The following is a 21,785-nucleotide window of genomic DNA, read 5'->3' on the forward strand; positions in this document are numbered from 1 at the left end:
ATCAACGTGAATTTGTCGGTATCGTCTTCGGGAATTAGAAAGTCGTGATAAGACATAGAGAGACATTAGATTGGAAGACAAATCGGATCGGTTCCGATGCGTCTGACGTTATGCTCCATGTCATTCTAATCGGGAAATGGGAAATGGAAAATGGGAAATTGCTAACCGAATTTCCACGGATTTACGTGAAATGTTAACACAGCAATTTAGATTCGTTTTACGCGACACTCTTTTTTTTTGTTTTTGAATATTTATTTTTATATTTTTTAATTATGTACGCGTATGGCACGACGTTGTTAACTCGCACGCTCGAAATGACTTCTCTCGAACAAATTATTACGCAGCTTGTTCTTCTTGTTTTTTTTTTGTTTTTTCTTTTTTTCTTTTTTCTTTCTTTATTTCTTTCCTTTTATTTTTTTCTGTTTTTTTTTTTTTCTTTTTGTTTGTTTTTTTTCTTCTTCCATTTCCATTGCTATTTACAAGCAATTAGGTCGGAATTAGAAAATCGTTAGGTTGTTGTTGTTAAATAATATCCTCCTTAACGAGTTTGAACATGAAGCATTAATTATTGTAATGCGTTGTCACGTATACGTATTTATTTTTCTATCGTTTCTTTCGCGTTTCTATTTTTTAATTAAACATTTTTAAACAAGCAGAATATTTCATTTAACACGGGACAAAATATTATTGTAATAATACTTCAAAACCTATTTATTCATTTTTCACTTCTAACTAACTTGACCTAATTTACATTTACGATTTTTAATTTGTTTCAATAATTCGTTGCCCTGTACCGAACTCAAAATTAAACAAATCCTTAAATTTATTTGTTTTTCATTATTTATTAATCGTTGATAACGTTGCAAGCATCTTCTCTCTCTGAATAATTTATTAACTATAAAAAGGCGAAGTCCTTTCTCGTTTACTAAAAATATTAATAATAATAATAATAATAATAATAATAATCATTTAAAAGCGAAAATAATTTATTTGAAAAGAAAATATTCGTCAAATTTATACGTGGGTGGATTGAAAAGTCTTGACCCTGACATAGAAACAATTGCATTTTTCTTCGGTAAATGTTCAGTTTGATATTTTTCAAACCCACTCTCGTATATTTAAGCCGTACAACAAATTAGCGTTTAGCAATAATTGCCAACAGACAAAAATTAACGAATGGGAGTTGACACTAACAATAAGTATAATATTCGTAGTGGCATGCACTCGAAGGAAACAAAAGTATATAGTTCCTCCGATGTTGTTTATTTTCGACGTTAATAATCGTCGATGTAAAAAAAAATCCTGCAAAGAGTGGAAAAAATATGCAGGTATCAATTATAATCGGAATACAATACAATTCCGATATTTTCAAACTATCATGGTTGTGTCGTTAAAATCACCATTTGACAATACTAAATGTAATACGTTTGCGTTTGTATTATTAAAACTTTACAATGGAATGTAAAGTATCATTTTCTACGAAATACAATTCTATTAATTCTAAATATTAAAAAATAAAAATATCGTGTAAAAAAATAATAAATATATTTATAATGATCGGTTGTATCTATTCTCACTAGAGTATCTTTCGTATATTCTTGTAATTGAGTTAGCGGATCTGGGGGTGGGGGGGACTATAAATAGGTTAGGTATATATTCAGGTAATATAATACATGCAATGTAACTTATGGCAATTGAATAAAATCAAATAATCGATCGAGCTAGCGATCACTATAATATGTGTAGAAATATACTCTTGTGACTCTCGCTGTATAATAATATAATAATAATATTATAACATGTACAGAATATTTGGCGTATAACTGCATTGTTTAGAAGCATTCAGAAAATTAATTTCTAAATGATCGTTACCTGAGACTCGTATGTGTGTTCTCTGTAATATAAATCTAATCGATTAATCATTACTCTTTACTGATGGATCACGTCTTATTTTGTTGTTGTTGTTGTTGTTGTTGTTGTTGTTGTTCAACGAATTTTAAGCAAATGATTTATTAATTTTTCGAAGATAAATAAAAATGAACAAAAAATTGTTGATGTTAAAATCGATAAATGTTAAAATAATATATTGGAATTGTGGTATGAAAAAAGAATATGTTGACAAATATGTTTTTTATATGTATAACAACCTCGATAAGTTCATTTGACTAAATTAATGACAAACAAAAAGGATATTTTTTTCTTTGTTTTTTAATTACAATGAGGAATAGAGACTAGAAAATAAAGGAAAAGAAAAGAACAAAAAAATAAGATCTAAGGGAATTTAACGAGGCATAGAATTTAGAATGAAGGGAAAGATGCTAAAGTATTATACTTCTAAGTACATACAAGTTAAGTGATACCTAAACAGTGTCAAGGACGAGGGATGATGTGACCTAGAATTGACAGGCAACAAATTATGAAAATGAATGCTAATGAATAAAGAACAAGAAGAAGAAGAAGGAAAAAAAAAGAAAAATTTAGGACAGTCCGCGAAGGTAAAATTTGACGATCAGTTTTTTGACAATCATAGGTGTTAATAATGATGATTATGGCTATCATCCTTAATGATCATCTTTCTTATAAACTTATACGAGTAATTTGATATGAGAAAATACGTTTGTTTAAATAAATAATAGAATATTTAGTTAAATGGTGCGAGCGAGAACTTCTGAAAGATTATTTTCTATTCACAAATATTAAAATAAAATTATACTTATCGCATTTTTATATTCGCGATTAAAAACAATTTGATTTATCGTTCTCATTTGTTCGATTAGAAAAAGAAAATGATTTTTGCATGATTTTTCTTCAAACTTATTCGCATTTCGATCCAGATATTCATCGTCTTGTTCGATGTTGCTATTGTACAAAAATTTTCTGTAAATGTAACGTACGAACATGTGTTAATATATTGAAAGAATTTCGACAATTTATCAATAGCAATGCAAAAGAAGAATTTTCCTTGTAAAAGTTTTCTTTTTCGAGGGTAGCAACGTCCGAGAAAAATAAGGAACATTGAATATAGCGAAATCAAAGAGAATAATAACATAAAAAGTGTTGTTGCTATGTTTCCAAAAGTATCTTACATAGATAGAAACGTAGATTTATCATTTTTATTACAAAATAAGAAGTACAAAATAAGAAATATATTTTAGTTTCAATGGTCTAAAAATTTGGTGTAGAAACGAGGATAAGTGAAAATTAACTAAAGTTTCAAATAAAGTATTAAAGTATTAAAATAAAATTTAACGAATTATTAACCAATTTAAAAAGCATAAATTTGCTCATGAAAAAAAGGAAGAAAACACGGAAAAAAAAATATTTTCAAAAAAATAAATAATGAAATAAAAATTAAGAAAATAGATATAATGAGAAAATACTATAAAAAACAATAATCTCCAATATGATTTGACTGTTGTTCGAGTCGTTTGATAATTTGAGAAACACATGTGAATTACTCGATAATCGTTTAATCGTTTAATATTCGATATGAAAATTCAGATTTCTATTATCACGTTTTAGACGTTTGCTATAGATCGTTATCGGACGCAACATCTACACGAAGGGCGGCGCAATGTCGTAGGATGTGCGCGAAGTACACAAATCGCGATGGCCCTTCAGTTAGAACAAGCTCTTCTTCCAACCCTACTTCTCTTTTTCACCACACTTCCCTTCGCACCCTGTAGACGGCAGGAAGAGAGCATTGTTTAGACACGATTTGCAATGTACATAAATGTAAATCATCCCTTACAAAATGCACGATTCATCATTTTTCACGATCCAATGATATCCTTCTTTTATCAAACTATTTTTTTTTTATTATTTACTCTCTCTCTCTCTCTCTTTCCCCCACTTTGTTTTTCTTTTTCTCTCATTTGCAACATATATTAACTGTATATCTAATTTTTGTATTTTATTAAAAATAATAAATATATATAATAAAATAATAAAAATATATAATAAAAAATAAAATAAAATATTAGGATTGTATTTTTTTTTTTGAAAAAATAATGTTATTTAAAATTTTCAATTCGAAGCTTCGGCAATACTGAAACACAAAAATAATCTATATACCATCTTTCAAGACAAATTGAATTAACACTTCGGAAAACTGTAAAAGATTCATCTATTTCTTTGACTTGACACGATAGAAGTTTTAGAAATGAGAAGAGTTCCTTTTAAACATTCTACTTTGGTTGGAATATTTCTCATCATTTTTCTTCAACAATTCTCAAACACACATTCACGCGCACGCACAGAGAGGGACAGACAAACAGACATACCACACAAACGCATGTGCTGATGGATACATACGTTTAGAGAATTTCTTAATGATTTTTCTCTCTCAAGATGAGATATATTCTAATTTATACATTGCGTCATTGCGAGCTTTCTTTTTCTTACCCCAACACATACGAATGTGTTCCCACTACCAACCACCCCTTCCCCCACCCCCACACATCTCTCATTCCGCATGTACACACTTTCTCTCTCTCTCTCTCTCGTTCTCTCTCGTTCTCTCTTTCTCTGTGTTATTTGCGTCTTATGTGTCATGGTCACCAGCTGCGAAGAAGAGAGCTATTCATTCTGTGCTTGGCACGACAATGGTGCGGAAGCATCGACGTATATAACGTTTGCCTATTACTACACATGCAGGTTATTTCTTTGAAAGAACCAACTACGAAATTCCCTAGATCTTTTCCTCGGCTATACTTTATATCGCAGTTTCCAAAACTTATGATACTCGCAGTCCAGTATCGTTCCGCGGAAAAAAAAATGCTGATCTTCGTAAAAAAATAAAAAAAAAAGAAATACTTCGCTACTTCAAATTATTTTTTTATTTCTTTTTTGTAATTATTAAAAATTATTTATATTTATATTGAAACGCGTACAATTTATTTGATTGAGTTTAATAAATTCTACGTAAAATAAATAAATTGATTTTTTTAATTACCTGTTTGTAAAAGATTAAATTTAATACTTCGAATATATATGTTTTGTTTTTGTTTACATAAAAATGAATCGCGTAAAAATTTTACAAAATATATACCAGTCCGCGGTCGAAAAAATTTGGAAAACGCTGCTTTAACACATCATCATACGACATGCAAATCCGATTCACCAATCGCAACCTTTTTCTTCTTCTTCTTTGCAACCACAAACCAAGAAATAATTCCAAATTTTACATAGTAACAGAATTAAAAAAAAAAGATTAATCGATTTTATGAACGTTTCTTAACTCCTTGCTCCTTGCTTCAAATGAAAATTGTAAATTCTAAATCGAAACTCTCCGATGAATGACGAAAGAAAAGATTTCAATTAAACATTTTGTAAAAAAGATAATATTTTTATTTAATGTTATTGATGAAGACGCACAAATTAAGCAAAGAAAAAGTAACTCTGATGAAATCATGTTCACAAAAAATTATTGAAAAAAGAAGAATAATTTTAATTATAAAATTATCTTATATCATTTTCCAAACGCGAAAGAAATATTCTATACTTTAATATGTCATACAAAAATAATCGTTGAATGATATTTGAAAAGAAAAATTATTTCAATAATAGAAAAACAAAATAGAAATGTTTCATAAAATACAAAATATCAAATATTTGTCTATTCCAAAAAGTAGCTCCTATTTTCAAATGAAAAACATTTATCGAATAATATAAAATCGTTCATTGGTTCGAGTATTTCTTTAAAGAATTCAAAAGAAAAGGAAAGAGAGAGAGAGAGAGAGAGAGAAAGGAGACAGACAAAGCAGGTAAATGTAAAGAAAATTTCAAAGAATCTGGCGTCGGGGGTGAGGGGTGGTTAACGGGGTGGTGTTGTAGAGGGTTGTAGAAAGAGCCGAAGAAAAATAAAACAACAATTCTATAAATGCGTTTCGATGCATCGTGGTTTCTCGAAACAGGCTGTCAGAAACAGACGCGTCTAGCGTAAAACCGTTTTATCCGAAATTCAGAAAAAGGATATACGAAAGGCAAGAGAAAGATAGATAAATAGATAAAGAAAGAGATAAAAGTAGAGGGTGGGGTAAGGGAAAAGCTGTAAGTTCCTTTGAATGAAACGAGTCTCGTGGGATTCGTGAAATTGCGCCGCCCAAGACACGTCCTCGACGTTACCCTCGAAAAATACATTTCCAAGATATTTCGAAGAAAAATCAAAGTCTTAGAAAACGTATATATATATATATATATATATTCGTTCGATAGATCGAAAACGAAAATCAAGACGATCTTTTTTTCTTTTTCTTATATTTTTCTTTTTTCATACTTTTCACGAATCGACGGAATTGAAAAGTTTCGTCGATGCACCTTTCGTTATTTTCTACTTTATTTTTGTTCTTTCCTACTTTATCGTTTCGTTTCGTTACTTATTTACTTGTTACTTTGTTAGTTTAGTTATTTTCTTTAATCTTTTTGGATTTTCTTTTCTCATTGTATTTAGAATTAAATTCATTTATCTTAAGCCGGGACATCTATTATCTTATCTCAACGTGTTCTCGGTTTTTCTCTCGCTGTGTTAATAATCGTATATAAATATTATGTATATTTATTTATATACTATGTACAATTAAGTATATGGCGAAAAGGTAAAGTGTTTTTTGTGTAGAAATATGGAGATACTCTATATTCACCTGTTCCATTTTCCCCGCTCGGCCGGATACGCGCGTCGTATCTTCCTGGACCTAGGATGTTGTCCAACACCTCTTTCTCCTTCTCTCGATAGTTCACTTTTGCCTGCGAACATCTGAAACATCAAGGAAATTTTGTTAATAATCAGTGTACCAAAAACAACAGTTTTCGTTAACCTAAATATATTATATTTTTTATTATTAAATTCGAATAATTATTTGATACTGGCTTTAATAATAAATTCAATAAACTTTTCTTATTAATCAAACAATATTTTTGTAACTCTTATTGCGAGGTAGAGTCAATTTTAACAACAACAAAAAATAGTAACATCGAGTGCAAAATTTTAATCTGCAATTTAAGATCGATCGTTGTACGTTTACAAGTGTAAATATATTTAAGTACTGGTATAATTTTATTCATCATTATTTTTTTTAAGTACAGGGCCTTCATTGAAAAATTTGCCACTCTAATTAACACTTGTGATGTTGAGTAATTTCGAATTGATAGAAAGAAAACATTAATTTAAATATCGAGAACAAGAAGTGAAAAATAAATATTGATAAAATGAAGTTTTACTCGAACTAACCCCTAGTTTGGAATTTTAAATTGAACCTCTTTCCCCTATCTTGCGGTATATAATTATCAAAATAATACGAATCTGCGTTTAATTACGTTTAACAAAATTTCATTCCGTTTCGTCGTATAAATAAAACTGATTATATTATCGATACCCATTGTATTATTAATTAATAAAAAAAAGAAAAACATTCACTTTATTAAATGTTGCAAATACGTTTACAAAATTAATTTCAAATATCTCTCGAATTTAGATAAAATACTTCTTCTTTGAAATCACAGGAATTACGGAATTTCTCTTCGATCATTAAAAATGAAAATAAACTTTTTACGCGTGTAAATATACTCGATTTAAACGAAACAAAATAAAACTATAAGATTGCAAAATAATAAATAAATAAATCAATCAAATCTCTTCTCTCGGGCAAATGTATGGAATATTAAATTCACGATTACATTAATCATTCGAATAAAAACTATAAAACATATCTATATATAGATACATTTAGAATCGTAATATTCTTGGAAATCGTGAAAATCCAATGAAAATGGAATTTCGTCGAAATGTCATAGCACTTTCGGAATACTAACTCGTCCTTCAAAGGGACGAGAAAATGCGCACGAAACGCACAAAAAAAGGAACTTGGTTGGCTGAGTGCTCGCATCCCGTATTCGAAGTTGCCTCGCGATGTTTCTCTCTCTCTCTCTCTCACTCTCCTACTCTCTTTTTCTTTCTTCTAAGCAGAAACTCTCCTATCTCATCTTGATGAGAAAGAAGTACGAAATGGTCTTGAACGGTACCCACCGCCACCGACGACAATTTTAACTTTAATCACAGCGCGCATAGGAATACTTTGCAAACGCGTTCCTCTTCGGTACTCTGCATTCGGGTAATTATTGAGATGAAACTTCCTCTTACGTAGTGTTGATTGAAAAATCTCGCACTATAATATTCTTTTTTCCTGTTTCCTTTCCTTTTCTTTTCCTGTTCTATTTTTTTCTGTTTTTTTTTTTTTCTTTTTTTTTCCCGTTTCTTTTATTTTCAACATAATATCGACTAAAGTTCTTTGATCAAATCTACGACAAATTTTGTAATTTTATGCCATTCAAAATATAAGATCATCGAATTAATAAGAATAATAAATATTATTGACGTAAATAATATATTCGATTTTCCTCTTTTCTTTTATTTTCTTTTATTTGTTGTTGTTGTTGTTGTTATTTTTCAACAAAATATTATATATAGTAAAGAGTTCTTTGATAATATTTATGACAATTTTAGTTGTAATTTTATTGTCAATCAAAAGTACGACAATGTCATCGGATCATAAAACAAACAAATTATTAACATTTGAATTGGAATTAAATTTTGTAAAAATTGATACACTTAACTAATGATTGAAAATACCTCAACACACGAGAACAAAATTGGTCCATTTTTACGTATCAATAATCAAATCTCGGACTACTGTCGTCTAAGAAAATTGGAATCCTTGACACGTATCCGTAGAATCCTTTTAAAGTCAGTCAGTCTATTCCCCGAAGGGTATCTTTACAACCTATTTCTAAATTCATAAGATGCAATCTTGACTATCTACGAGTACTAACAAAAGGCTCGAAAATCTTTCGTCTCGAAGTATCTGATTTTCTTCGTTAACTTTTCTTAAAACCGCTACGGAAAATAACGCGAGTATACTCGGGAATAAATTCTTCGTTCAACTCCTTTCCAACCCCCTAAATCCTTTCCCACCCTCTAAACCCCATCATCTCATTTTAAACAGAAAAGATTCGATCGTAATTATCCGATCGTATAGCTTGAAGCGATTAAATAGAATATTGCATTTAGAATTTTCCAAAGAGAGAAAGAGAGAGAGAGAGAGAGAGAGAGATACGAATTAATTTCGTTGGTTGCATGAGGAATAATAGAACAAAAAATAATAAATAAAATAAAATGACGTATACGCGACGCAAACTAATAAGAAAAAAAGAAATAAATAAAGAAAGAAAGAAAGAAATAAATAAAGAAAAATTTGTCATCCATGAAATTGTGACGAAATTCATCGTCTGACAATGAAGTAGCAATCAGTGACGTTAAAGGATACTCTTGAAAATACACTGCGATTCTATATACGAAGAGTTATTTCCGGTCAAGATCACAGACCTCTCTTCCTTCTACTATCTCCGATCTTTCGTTTGTAATAAAGGTAGGTATAGATAGTACTAGAAGAAGTAGGAGTAGGAGGAGGAGGAGGAGAAGGAGGAGGAGGAGGAGGAGGAGGAGGAGATGTAGGAATATTCTCTCTTTCTCTCTCTCACTCTCTTTGACAATAGAATTTAAAATGACAATTCGGTCGAATTATCTCGGTAACATTTCCACTTACATTTTCATTCGATATTACAAAAGATTTTTCAGCCATAATTATCGGATATTCGAAGTTATTACGGAATAATGCATCACCCCGTTCGACTATATATTTATATAAGAAAAAAAATAGTGAAAAAAAAAAAAGAAAAAAACTACCTCTATTTCTTTCTTTCTTTCTTTTCCTCTTTCTCTTTTTCTATCTTTTTTTATTTCTCTCTTTCTCTCTCTCCCTCTCTCTCTCTCTCTCTTTCTTTCTTTCTCTTTCTCTTCCTTTCTACTTCCTCACTCTTTATCTATTTCTTTCTCTTTCCAGCTTTTGTATCCTTGTTGAAAAATTTTCAAAGCTTTGTTAGGATGATTGATTGCACAACGACAGGATTTTGCGAGTCATGATCTTTGATCACGTCACAAGGAATAACGAGTGAACTTGCTTTCCACCCGAAACGTTGTCAACAGAAAACGAAACGAAACGAAACGAAACGAAACGAAACGACAACGACTACGATGATGATCCAACAGCTGACCTGACCTAGATCCTTTTGTAAACTTTCGAAACATTTTCTCCTCTCTTCCAAAGAAACCTGTATATTAAAAATATATCCTTTCCTTCCTTCCGTCGATACTCATCTTCTTACACATTCTCTTAAAATACACACCGACGTACACACATTTATAACGCACGATATTGGTTTGTTGTTTATTTGTTTATTTTTTGTCCAAAACAAATCGCTCAAAGCCATTGATGAAATAATCATCAAATGTTTTTTCTTTCTTCTTCTGATTTTAAATCTTCGTGATAAGAGATCAAGGTTGATTTATTAGAGAGGGAGAGAGAGAGAGAAGAAAAAAACAAAAATAAAGAAAAAATAATTCTTATCCTTTTTTTCCTCTTTTTTTTGTGAATTCGTATTAGTGACAGAAATAATTTAATGTCTTTTTTTTTTCCTTTTTTTTTATAAGCTTGAAGAAATCGTTCGATTTCGAATCGTTTCCGAAGTTAAAGAAAAGCTGTCTTCCTTAAAGGAGTTTACGAACGAGTTCAGAACTCGAGGTGTGGGATGAGAGGGTGAGAGGGTGAGACGGTGAGACGGTGAAAAGGGAGAAGAGGGTGAGAAAAAAGAAGAAACGGAAAGAGAGAGAAATTGGTGATGCTATTGAAGGAACGAGAAGAAACTTTTAATCACGTTTATTTATTTCGTTCTCCCGTTCAAATTGTTTCGTATATTGTATCGAGAACGGAGGGAAAGCGACACCTAAATTAAATCCACACTGGAATGTATTATTGAAAATGTCGAATAAAGTCAAATGAGATCCTGGAAAGTGTGTGTAAAAAAATATATTCTGAAATTGTAACTTTTGTAATCGATGCTATGCAAGTTATTCGAGAATATGCAAGAGAGAGAGAGAGAGGGAGAGAGAGAGAGAGAGAGAAGGAGAGAGATTATTGCGAAAGTACTTTGTACATGTTTTTTCATTTCTTCGATATTTCAAATAAAATTCAATCCTTGATCTCTCGTCAAATTAAAATGAAGAAAATATTTTACATTTAATCAAAAAATATGCTTGGGAAAATAATAAATTATTAACAATGTATACACTACGAATGCATATCTATATCAATAAATATTTCATTGTTTTTTTTTTTTCAAGGAATATAAGAACTATTTTTTCTATTAACAAAATAATAAATTACTGCAAATATCTATTATAAACGCATATCTATATCAATAAATATTGATCTTTTTTTTTGAAAATATTACACTTTATATGAAATTTTTAATTTATTTTGATTCTTAAAATATTCAATCATTTCAAAAAGAACCATAACCAAAAGCCAGCTCGAGGAAAACAAAATTGTATAAAAAAAAAATTAAACAAATTCTCCATAACAAATTCAACTATTTCTATATATATATTTATATACTTTTATCATTATTAAATATTTTGATTGTTTTGACAGAAACGAGAACACGATAAAATATTTTATTTTTTGTCACGTAGAATAGGAATAAGAGAACCGCAGTTGTGGTTTGGTTTGGCAAGGTGAGGTGGTGAAGTGAGGTGAGGTGAGATGAGGTGAGGTGAGATGAGGTGAGGCGTGGGATGGTGTTGGTGAAAGTTCGCGCTGCCCTGACATCCCAGATTTTTTGTTATTACGTGCCACGATTCTTGACGATGTTCCGGTGAAATATTTAAACCAGTCTGTAGCTCCGGGCTGATCTCTAATGAAAAACTTCCCTCCCCTGAAGCCACCCCGTGGTGGCAAGCCGCGTTCTGAACTTCCAGAAGAAGAAGAAGAAGAAGAAGAAGGGAAGAGAAGGGAAGGGGTGAGCGAGCAAGGGTTAGCACAGAGAGAGTGAGAGAGAGAGAGAAAGATGGTACAAGAAGAAGAGGGGGTGGGGGTGGGGGTGGAATAGAAGTAGTAGGGTGAGAAGGGTGTGCACTGTAAGTTAGGAGAGGCGCCTCGGACCAAGGCTATTCAAAGCTGCTTCACCCCGACCCGGACTTTGGCGCCATGGGCATCAACATACAACCTTCCATCTTTATCTCTATTCGCATATTAAAATTTCAACCCTGTTTCTCTCGGCCCCAACATCAACCATCGCCCCTTCTAAACAACCCTTTCTGTCTCTTTCTTTTCCTTCTTCTTTTCCTTCTTCTTTTTCTTCTTCTTACATCTTATCTAGTAAAACTTCTTCTACTTCTTCCTCTCCTTCTCTCTGTTTCTCTGTGTCTCTTTCTATTTTATTCTATTCTTCGATCCCCGTTCCATATCTTCGATCCTTCGACACAAAGACCTCGAATCGAGAAGTACCATTGTACTTAACTTTCGGTGCAAAGGTGAAAATATTGCCGCTTCAACTCGTTTTCTTGTCAACTTTATTAGAAAAACTTTCGAGATCGTGCTATTCCACGATCTTGGCTAATTTTTATACCGATCGATATTCCCATTTTAACGATCAAATCATTTTCTAAATTCTATCGAAAGAATAAAAAGGAAAAAAAAGAAAGAGAAAAGAAAAAGTACGGTGAATAATTAATATCGATTTTTATGCGCATACATTATTAAAATATCGTCGACGTTCGAATAAAACAAAAAAATTAGAGAAAAATGAGGAAGAAAATAATAAAAAGAAAAAATATATATAACGAACTGATAAAATGAATAGGCCTAAAAAGTTAGAAGAATTGTAGGGATTAGATTTGGTGACAGTGAGTGACGTGAAAGTTAGCTCGGTTATTCGAAAAGAAAAAAAAAAAGAAGAAAAGTCGAAAAGTTGGTAGATGCGCGTCGGTTAAATCGGCGAGTTAGTTTCACAGTTCTCGAATCGTCAGAAACTGCATCTACTGTTGATTCTGCTGCTGCTGCTGCTGCTATTGCAGCTCGTTACTTCGTACCAGCCATTTATCTATCAAGTCAGAAGAACGTGTCTCTCCTACTAGTTCATATGTGTCTTGTAGATGTCAGTTTTACTGATACTCCAGGAATGTTACCGGTTCGTCATTAGTTGCAAATGAATGCCTGATGACGCTCAACTACCGGCGCTCACCAACAAGCCACCTCCTCCTCCTCCTCCTTCTCCACCTTTCTTTTTTTACTCCCTTTTTTTTCGCATATCAAGGTAAAACCAATGCTAATTGCAAAGTGAAATCACCGACGGCTAGATACCACCCTATCTCCTTTTTCAATCTTTCAACTTTTTCCACTGGAAATACGTTTTTCCGTGTGTATGCATTTCTGTAATCTAGGTATAATATGCGCGTGAACGTGTGCGTCAGATCTGTGAATTTTTTTCGTCCAATTAAATCATCGTGTGAACGGGAAACCCGCATCGTATTTTTTTGTTTTTGAAATTTCTCGATGCGCGATCATTTAAATTGAATATTTTTTTCTGTTTTCTTTTATTCTTTTTTCCTTTTTTTTTGTTAGTTATTTATTTTTAAAATCGAAACTATTGTCGATGAAATCTTTTTCTATCTCAGTATCAAACTAATATTTTGAATATTTGATTGAAATTCAATTGTAGATTGTTATTCTAACGTTTGAAAAGTGTCCAATGGAAATTCATATTTTATTAGATAATAGAAAGAGGAAGGATAAATTACGGGGATAATACTTGAGAGCAGTTTGCGATAAGTGGACGTGGAATATTAATAGACGCACAAAGAAGCTGCCAAGAACGATGTACATATGCATAGTATAGTACAGAAATTATTCTACTTCTATGATTTCAACAAAGAACTTCCATCATGACACTTTTTGGTTAATTAGTCGTATTAAATCAACACACACACACACACAACTACGCAAATTTACGTATACACACAAATAATAAATTTAGAAATACCACTTCTATATGATGTTAACTAACAATAAGACATATTTTTACGACGATGTTGTTGCGTTCATTTTTTGAAATTACATAATATAATAAAACATTTGTATAAATAAAAACTAGTTGGAAATCTATTTGAAAAACTATTAAATGCTCGATGTATAATCAATATCGATCGTAAAAAAACGAATCAAACTATAATATTTGAACGCGTGAAGCAGAAACGATTGGTTTTTATTCGAGGATTGAACGTGTAGAAGACTTTGATTACTTTTCCAAGTAAACACAATAATTTTTTATTGACATTGAAATATCCTGTGTCTCGTATCGTTTTCCTATCATTTTATATTCTCTCTCCCTTTCACCCTTTTTCTTTCTCTTGCATTTCTTTATTTCGAAAAACACAATCATCGAAGCGTTTCGATGATATCAACAATAGATATTCGATAAGGTCAATCGAATCGGTTCAAATATCTTTTCGAGAATCGCGCAAAACTTGAGAAACGATAGAAAAATGTCATTGGCGTTAAGCCATTGAGGTTTTTGACACCGTTCCAATAACGAATTTGTTATATCGTTCCTTGCACCAATGTCCTTGACTGACTTTAAGTCCAAACGATAATAAAGTAAATAAATAAACGAAATAAATAGAACATAAAGGCAATTAAACAATAATATTATGACTCACCTTGAAGAATGTAGCAGGACTGCTAGTAACAGTAGTAGAAGTTGTACTCCAGGCCACATCGCGGCGGCCTAAAATCATCCAATTTATTTTCTTATTAATTCATTTGTACTCCCAAATTTTGTCATCTTATTAGTTAATTGATTTTCAGTAATCAAATTGTCAAAAATATATATATTTTTTAAATATATTGATTAAATTACGAAGAATTTCTGAAACGTTTTAATTTGAGTAATCAAATTAGTTATTCATAAAGTAAATTCTTAATAAAAATATCTGTAATGTTTATATTATTAATTGAATGTATTGTGTAATAATGAAATTGTTAAGAATTTCTAGTATGGTTTAGTTTGAGTAATTAAATTGGTGATTAAACAAATAGATTCTTGAAAAAGTGTTAATGTTAGAAAAATAAGAAGGTTGTTGAAATTGTACCGGAAAATGAAACTTCAATGAACACTTGTTTCACGGTGTACCGAACGTCTTCTCTGTCGGTTACTTTCTGACTTGGTTAGACTATTTACATACATTCATATAAGACTCACACGAGTTCATGAAAGAATACAAATAACGCAGTTGTGCATACGCACGCGGTAGATATTTTATTCTAATGCCAAGAAAATGATCAAAAAGGATATAATAAATTTTCGAGAGCTTTCGTTGTGAGGCTTTGTAAACACTCATTCTCATAATTTCACTTTTAAAAAAATCCCTATTGGAAATAACAGTAATCAAAAAGTCAAATTATTAACACATTCGATAATTTAATCAGATTTAATATTAAATAATAACTATTAATTGTATTCTATATTTCAAATTATTTCGTATAATTCTTGAAAATAATAAATTCATTAAATTCGTTCTTATAAAAAAAAAACAACTATTGTATATTTAAATAAAATTTAAACGGCTTTATCCAGATTAAAATATTTCCAATAATATATTGTAAGATTTACTTTATTTATATATATTTATTAATTTTATTTTATTTATTTAATATCGTTTAATAATGCTTATTAAACGATATATTAAATAATGTATAATAAAATACAATGAGATGAGATAGAATAAAATAGTATATATAAGTATCTATAATTAATAATTAATCAACTCTCTCGTTGTGTTATGTGTTACTTTAAACATAAAAATTAACGAAGATATCGTCGTATTTAATTCTTGTCGTGTCATCGTTTTTCGTCTTCTTTCACACATAAACATTAGTCTTACAAACAATACAATATCAAATGTCCCCGCTGGTTCTTTTTCGTCGCCTATAAATATTTATCATCCCCTCCATCGTCTCTTTCGTCATTTCCTTGCATTATTTCTCGAAATTTCCCGACCATTCCCGATCATAACCAATCTGGATTCTTCTCGCATTTCCGTATCGTGTTACCTTCAAATAAAACATATTAATATGCATTCCTGTCTAGAGAAATGGTCTTTTTCTCTTTCATCCTACGATAAACTCTCACACACTCATACTCATATCATCACACACATGACAAATAAAGAATAACATTTCCTTACCCCATTAGTGGTACTTATAAAGAAATCGTCTATCGATGTTTCTAGAAATATCACACACTTTTCGAATTTTCTCTCACCCTCGCAATATTGTATCAAATATTCACATTGTTTTGTTTCAATTTTATACATAAAATGATTCAAATTAGACATCGAGACACAATATTTGTATATTGTTATATAAAACAAAAACAAATGTAAATAATATAACCAAAAAACCTAGCAGTACTCAGAAAATTATCTCGCGCGACAATCTGTTGAGAACAAGAAACGTTTGATTTACGAAAAAACACGAACAAACGAGCAAACAACATGACCACCAAATTATCAACCCATTAACGATGACAATTTTCATTTGGCTTCATTGAAAGCAAAAATATAATTAACGATTATGATCTAATAGCCTAATAGAAATAGTTTGGTAACGAATGTGTTGAGAACAAGAAACGTTTGATTTGAGAAAGAAAAAAATAAAGAAAAAATATATAAGAGGAACAGATGATTCTGTCGTAAGAAATAACAGAAGGTAATAATCAACGATGACAATTTGTAAATTTGGCTTCATTGAAAGCAAACAAGGACATTACAATCTGAAGAGATAAAATTCAATTACCTAATAGAAATGGGGAAAGCTTTATTGCTCAATAATAGTTACTTGCAAATGAAAAAAATCTATTGACCATTATGAGGCTATTTCCGTTCACGTGTTTCTCCAAATGAATCTCTTATTCGCATTTATCGCTGTTATATTTTCCCTGTCTCTTTCACACATTCTCTCTTTCTCTCTCTCTCTTTCATTTACCTTTCTCTCTCGTGATTTCACATTGTCTATTTAAATTACATTCAAAAATCCGGACGATATTTGATAAACGCTAAAGCATTAAACAATGGAAAATTATTTTGGCTTAGATTCGCGCCAACTATTTTCGACATCGAGAACCGGTAAATATTTGACTAATAGAAATATACATATTTCTATGACAATAAATAATAATACCTATCTAAATCAAGTATTTCGAGAAAAAAAATTGAAAATATAATCGACAAATCTGATTATTTTTAAATATAAATTTGGCTTAATACGATTTAGAAAAATTAAAGAAGATTAAATAATACATTAAATCGATTAATGCGATGTTGAATTATAAAATTCATGAAAAATATTCATAATTATTTTATTTATATATATATATTCTATGCAAGCATTATCTTTTAATACATTATCATTCCATTAAATACTTGATCTTCTTTCAACATAAGTCCCATTCGGGGTAATGTATTTTTATCCTTTCCATTTTTCATCCCTGTTCTTCTTTATCTTTTTTTCTTTCTCCTTCCTTCCTTTCTTTTCTTTTCCGTTGAACACGCGATGATTAAAGTAATCCGACCCTCTTTCCATTCCTCTTTCTCTCTCTCTCTCTCTGTCTCTCATTTTTTCTAATATAGACACAAGTATATAAACGGAATGATATAACCGCGATGAAACGCCTAATCCCGAAACGAAGTTAATACTCTTGAAAGATTACGTGCTCGGATTCTTGGAAAAGAAGAAGATGGTTGGCGTGTATCGAATTTTTAATTGGATATTTTCCTAGAAGTGAATATATATATATATCGTTTATATTCAGGAAAAAATCACTAACTAATATTTATGCCAATTTAAATTATTGCTTGTCAAACAAATTTTTGGTTTTATTTGAAAATATAATTAAAAATTTATTTCAAATATCACAAAACTAAATATGCCTGACATATACGTTAGCAAAATACATTAAACAATTAAATTAAAGTCATAATACTCATTGCTGATAACTTAAATCAAAGAAAATTAAGAGTGACAATATTATAGAGCTTGATTGCATTCATTTTAAAAAACTTTAGAAAGTTATTGTTAGTTATTGAAATAGAAAACATATTTAGAATAAATATTTCCTATATATGCTGTATAGAGTTAATTAGATAATTATGTATATATGTAATATATTAAATTAGAATATAGCGTATGCACTTACTTTTATAAGATTAGTATGAAAACTCCATAAAATTGTTTGCCTGATTATCAAAGAATAGGAACGACTACTGCCATGATCATCATTCGAACATAATTGTTGGAAATAGTGATAATCGTAATCAATGTAAATCAATGAAAATTAGGCACAAATGTAATTAAGAAACAGCGACCAATAACCATTTATGTATATCAAAAGTACTATTACGTATTTACATATACTCATATTTTTTAAACTTCTTTCATTTACCGGTACCTGCACAAATTCTAACATAATTAATAATATTTCAATAATAAATTGCGTTAGATGCATTGGTCTTATATACGATGTTCATATATACACGTATGCATATGTATATCATTCTCCAACAGTACACGTACTCGTGCACATATGCATATCATTTGCATAGCAACAAAATGCGTACACGTATTTATACGCGAAATAAATTTGATACTTATTTAATATCGTTATACTTCTCTCCCGACGTTGGAAGTAGGCTAACACTAACTATGAAAACAGTTACGCAGTACACTAGACAAACTTCTGAATCACCTTTCCAACGAACAGGAAAGTCAATGTGTTTATAAATTCGACGATGAGATTCGTAATAGAAACAAAAAACAATAACGATCGCGGTGTTCGCGTACTGTGGTGAAATATGCCACGATATGGTTGATTACGATCGTTAATTCGTAACACACCCCCGTTCGGTTTCAAACGTAACGAATAAGCAGCGTAATCGCGACGATCCAGCATTTTTAACAGATAAATAAACGAAGCTCTATCGCGCTGCCCAGAACAATCCGACACAGATTTTTAAAAACCCTTGGCACTAAAACGGTTTAAACAAAACATTAAACGACCGAGAAACCATTCTTCTTTCGATTAGCCTAACTTCTCCTTTCCTTCCCTTCTTCATCGTCATTCTTCTCAGCTTCTAACGTGTTCTTTTTTTACTTATTACATATTTTTCTCTCTCATTTATCTTCTCATTTACATTAGATATAATATTTTATATTCCCTTTTTTAACGATACTCTAATTAACCCTCTGTCGGCATGATGGATTTTACTAATGCCACGGGAATGAAATTTTTCAACGTTATTTTGGTATTTAATAAATTAGAGAAAATTTAATACTCTTAATACTCTTTAGGGTTTCTAGAATATTATCTACAATAGATTATTTTGTTATTTATAATTAGAATTTTTTTAAATAAAAATATTTATTAAAGACATATATATATATATAGCAAGACCCACGGTTACTATATAGTTTTTTAATAATATTTCAATAATTATTTGAGTTAGATGTATGTATGTGTTTCGTTTTATATACAATGCTCGTATATACACGTATATACATACATACATATATTACATGCAAGTGTATAAGCTTGGTAGCAAGTTCCGAGTGGAAGGCAAAACCGAGTCATTCAGTACTCGGAGATGCAGTCTCGTGTGCTCGTCAAGTCCGGCCATCGTTTATTTTCACCAACGACGTTCTCCTACAAACTTTCATAAAGCGTTGGTTAAACGCGCATGAAAAACAATTTGCGTAACGAGCGCGAGTGCTGCACGTCCCGTTAACGGAACGGGAGTGCTGGTCTGGTTTCTGATGGAAGTGGTGAAACCCTACCGACTGTTTTTTTTTTAAGGGTGGAAACGAAAAAATCGAAAAAAGAAAGAAGCAATTTTTCTTCGGGGAAAGAAAAATAAATAAATATAAATATATAGAAAAGAACGGGCGCGATAAAACGTTCCAAATGGTTTTACCCTGTTCGTTGAAAGTAAGAAAAGAAAGAAAATAGAAAGAAAGAGAGAAAGTCTCTGTCTCTCTCTCGAGTAGTAAAACGATCAAAAAAGTAAGCGTAAAGTTTCGAAGAGTATCTTTAAATTTGATAACGATTATGACGAGATAAAAAGAACAAAAGAAAAGTTTATCCTTGTGATAACTGGGAAGAAATTCGAAGAAACGTTTAAATGTTTGTTTTTTTTTTACCCCTTATATCTTTGTACCTTCTTCTTTCGTTCTTACTTTCTTTTGTTTTTAATATTATTTTTTTTCCCTCTCTATTAAGTAAGTTAAGCAAAGTAGAGAGTTTATATATTGTTAGTCTCTTTGATGTAACGTATTTACTTACGAGTTAGTAAATTAATTATTTACTTGAAATAGTTATCTTTGTTTCCAGGTAAAATCATTTCGTTTGACAATAACGACGACTGTAACTAATAAGAAAAGATATACGTCGAAATGTTGAAGGAATTTATTCTTTGATTTAAGTAATACTAATAATGTTGTTTTTCGCTATTACAAAGTATAAAATGCTCGATAAAAACTCGACACTAAAAATGTGAAAAAAAAAAAAATATAAAACAATTAAAAAAACAAGAATGATTCGACGATAAAAATAATAACCTAAGGCAAAAGAAGGAGGAGAAGGAGAAGAAGGAGAAAGAAAAAAAAAAGAAAAGAAGTAAGATTTTCCGATATGTTGTCCCTTGAAATTATTTCTACGCTATTATTTCATTTGTATGCTGAATCCTCGAGCAAGGATAACTCCATTAGAAAGGAAAGAGCGAGTTGGTCGACGCGCGTTATCCGACTCACAGGATAGAATTTTGTTTTATTTGCACATCCTCAACCCAACCCTGTCGTTTGCCTCTACTGGAACCTACTGGCAAATCAGACTTTCCGTGGAATTGAATTCTGAATTTTGGAAAACGCTTTCCTTCCTTTCTTTCCGGCTTGTTTGTTTAACGAATCTTCGGCGATTCGAATGAATTTTACATTCTTTCCACTTCGTTCTGTATTTCTTTTGTTTTATTTATTCACATCAAATACACAATGAAACTGAACGTTCGCGTTTAATAACAAAATTGGATGCATTTTTTTCCTCTAAATACGTTAAAGGAAAAAAAGAAACAAAAAAACGGGGAAAAAAAAAAGTAGGAAAAAGGAAAAGATGTTTCTCAATTCAACGTTTTTCGAACTTTGCTCTTTTCCATCGACCGCGCGAGCCTTGAAAGATATATGATATAAAGATAAAAAAAAGATAAAAAAAAAAAAATAACCGCGGGTATTAAATGATAAATACAATACGATAATCTTTCAACGATATTTCTTTTTCTTTTTTTTTTCCTAACGTTTTCCACAATTCAAATCGTTTTTTACCTAGTCGATACTATACACGAGCTAGGAATCGTTTGGAAAGTAAAAGAACAAGAAAAAGAGAAAGAGAAAGAGAAAGAGAGAGAAAGAGAGAAAGAGAGAGAGAGAAAAAAGCTTTGGTAAATCGAAACTGTATGGCCGTTTCAAAGTGGCAAGTTCGAATCCGAGAAGGGAGAATCGGACTCACAAAGATCTTACTCGAGAACAAAATGTTCCACTGTCTGTAGCAATAGTCAAGGGATTATATACTGATTGCTTGCTCCTACTCGACTGAGAGACTGCTTGGTCCAAACTATAGCAATACCTCTTTACATTCTCTCTATCTCTCTATCTCTCTTTCTCTCTCTCTTTTACTCCTATTTCCCTACCCCCAACCTAAACTCCAACACATATCGTATTTCAGTATTATATTTTTTTGGCAACACGATACTGAAGTAGCAATCGAACATTAAACATATTTTAAGATTAATATGT

General features: G+C 30.9%; 1 protein-coding gene and 2 long non-coding RNA genes across 11 annotated transcripts in view; 1 reads left to right on the forward strand and 2 right to left on the reverse strand.

Moving 5' to 3' along the window:
• The window catches only part of LOC122524835 (glutamate-gated chloride channel-like), a 75,083-nt gene that overhangs the window by 49,433 nt on the left and 3,865 nt on the right, over positions 1-21,785 (reverse strand). For 4 of the 8 annotated variants that reach the window (XM_043647314.1, XM_043647318.1, XM_043647312.1 and 1 more), the window contains exons 2-3: positions 14,609-14,676; positions 6,642-6,754 (exon numbers count right to left, since the gene is read on the reverse strand). In XM_043647314.1, the coding sequence (XP_043503249.1) occupies positions 6,642-6,754; positions 14,609-14,667 (172 nt within the window). In that variant the 5' untranslated portion in view covers positions 14,668-14,676. Of the gene's footprint in view, positions 1-6,641; positions 6,755-14,608; positions 14,677-15,040; positions 15,150-21,498; positions 21,783-21,785 lie in introns of those variants that run through there. The other 4 variants (XM_043647316.1, XM_043647317.1, XM_043647315.1 and 1 more) reach the window with 4 other exon arrangements.
• Positions 12,303-13,477, reverse strand: LOC122524843. The gene is made up of 2 exons (XR_006305647.1): positions 12,739-13,477; positions 12,303-12,562 (listed from the first exon to the last, which is right to left on the reverse strand). It is a non-coding gene; the product is annotated as an uncharacterized LOC122524843 (long non-coding RNA).
• LOC122524837 lies at positions 19,459-21,371 on the forward strand. Of its 2 annotated transcripts, none has more exons than XR_006305641.1 (2): positions 19,459-20,124; positions 20,332-21,371. It is a non-coding gene; the product is annotated as an uncharacterized LOC122524837 (long non-coding RNA). The 2 variants fall into 2 exon arrangements; XR_006305640.1 differs by having other exon boundaries at positions 19,459-20,004.

Source organism: Polistes fuscatus, unplaced genomic scaffold (assembly GCF_010416935.1).
Source record: "Polistes fuscatus isolate 324 unplaced genomic scaffold, CU_Pfus_HIC Scaffold8, whole genome shotgun sequence".
Lineage (NCBI taxonomy): Eukaryota > Metazoa > Arthropoda > Insecta > Hymenoptera > Vespidae > Polistes > Polistes fuscatus.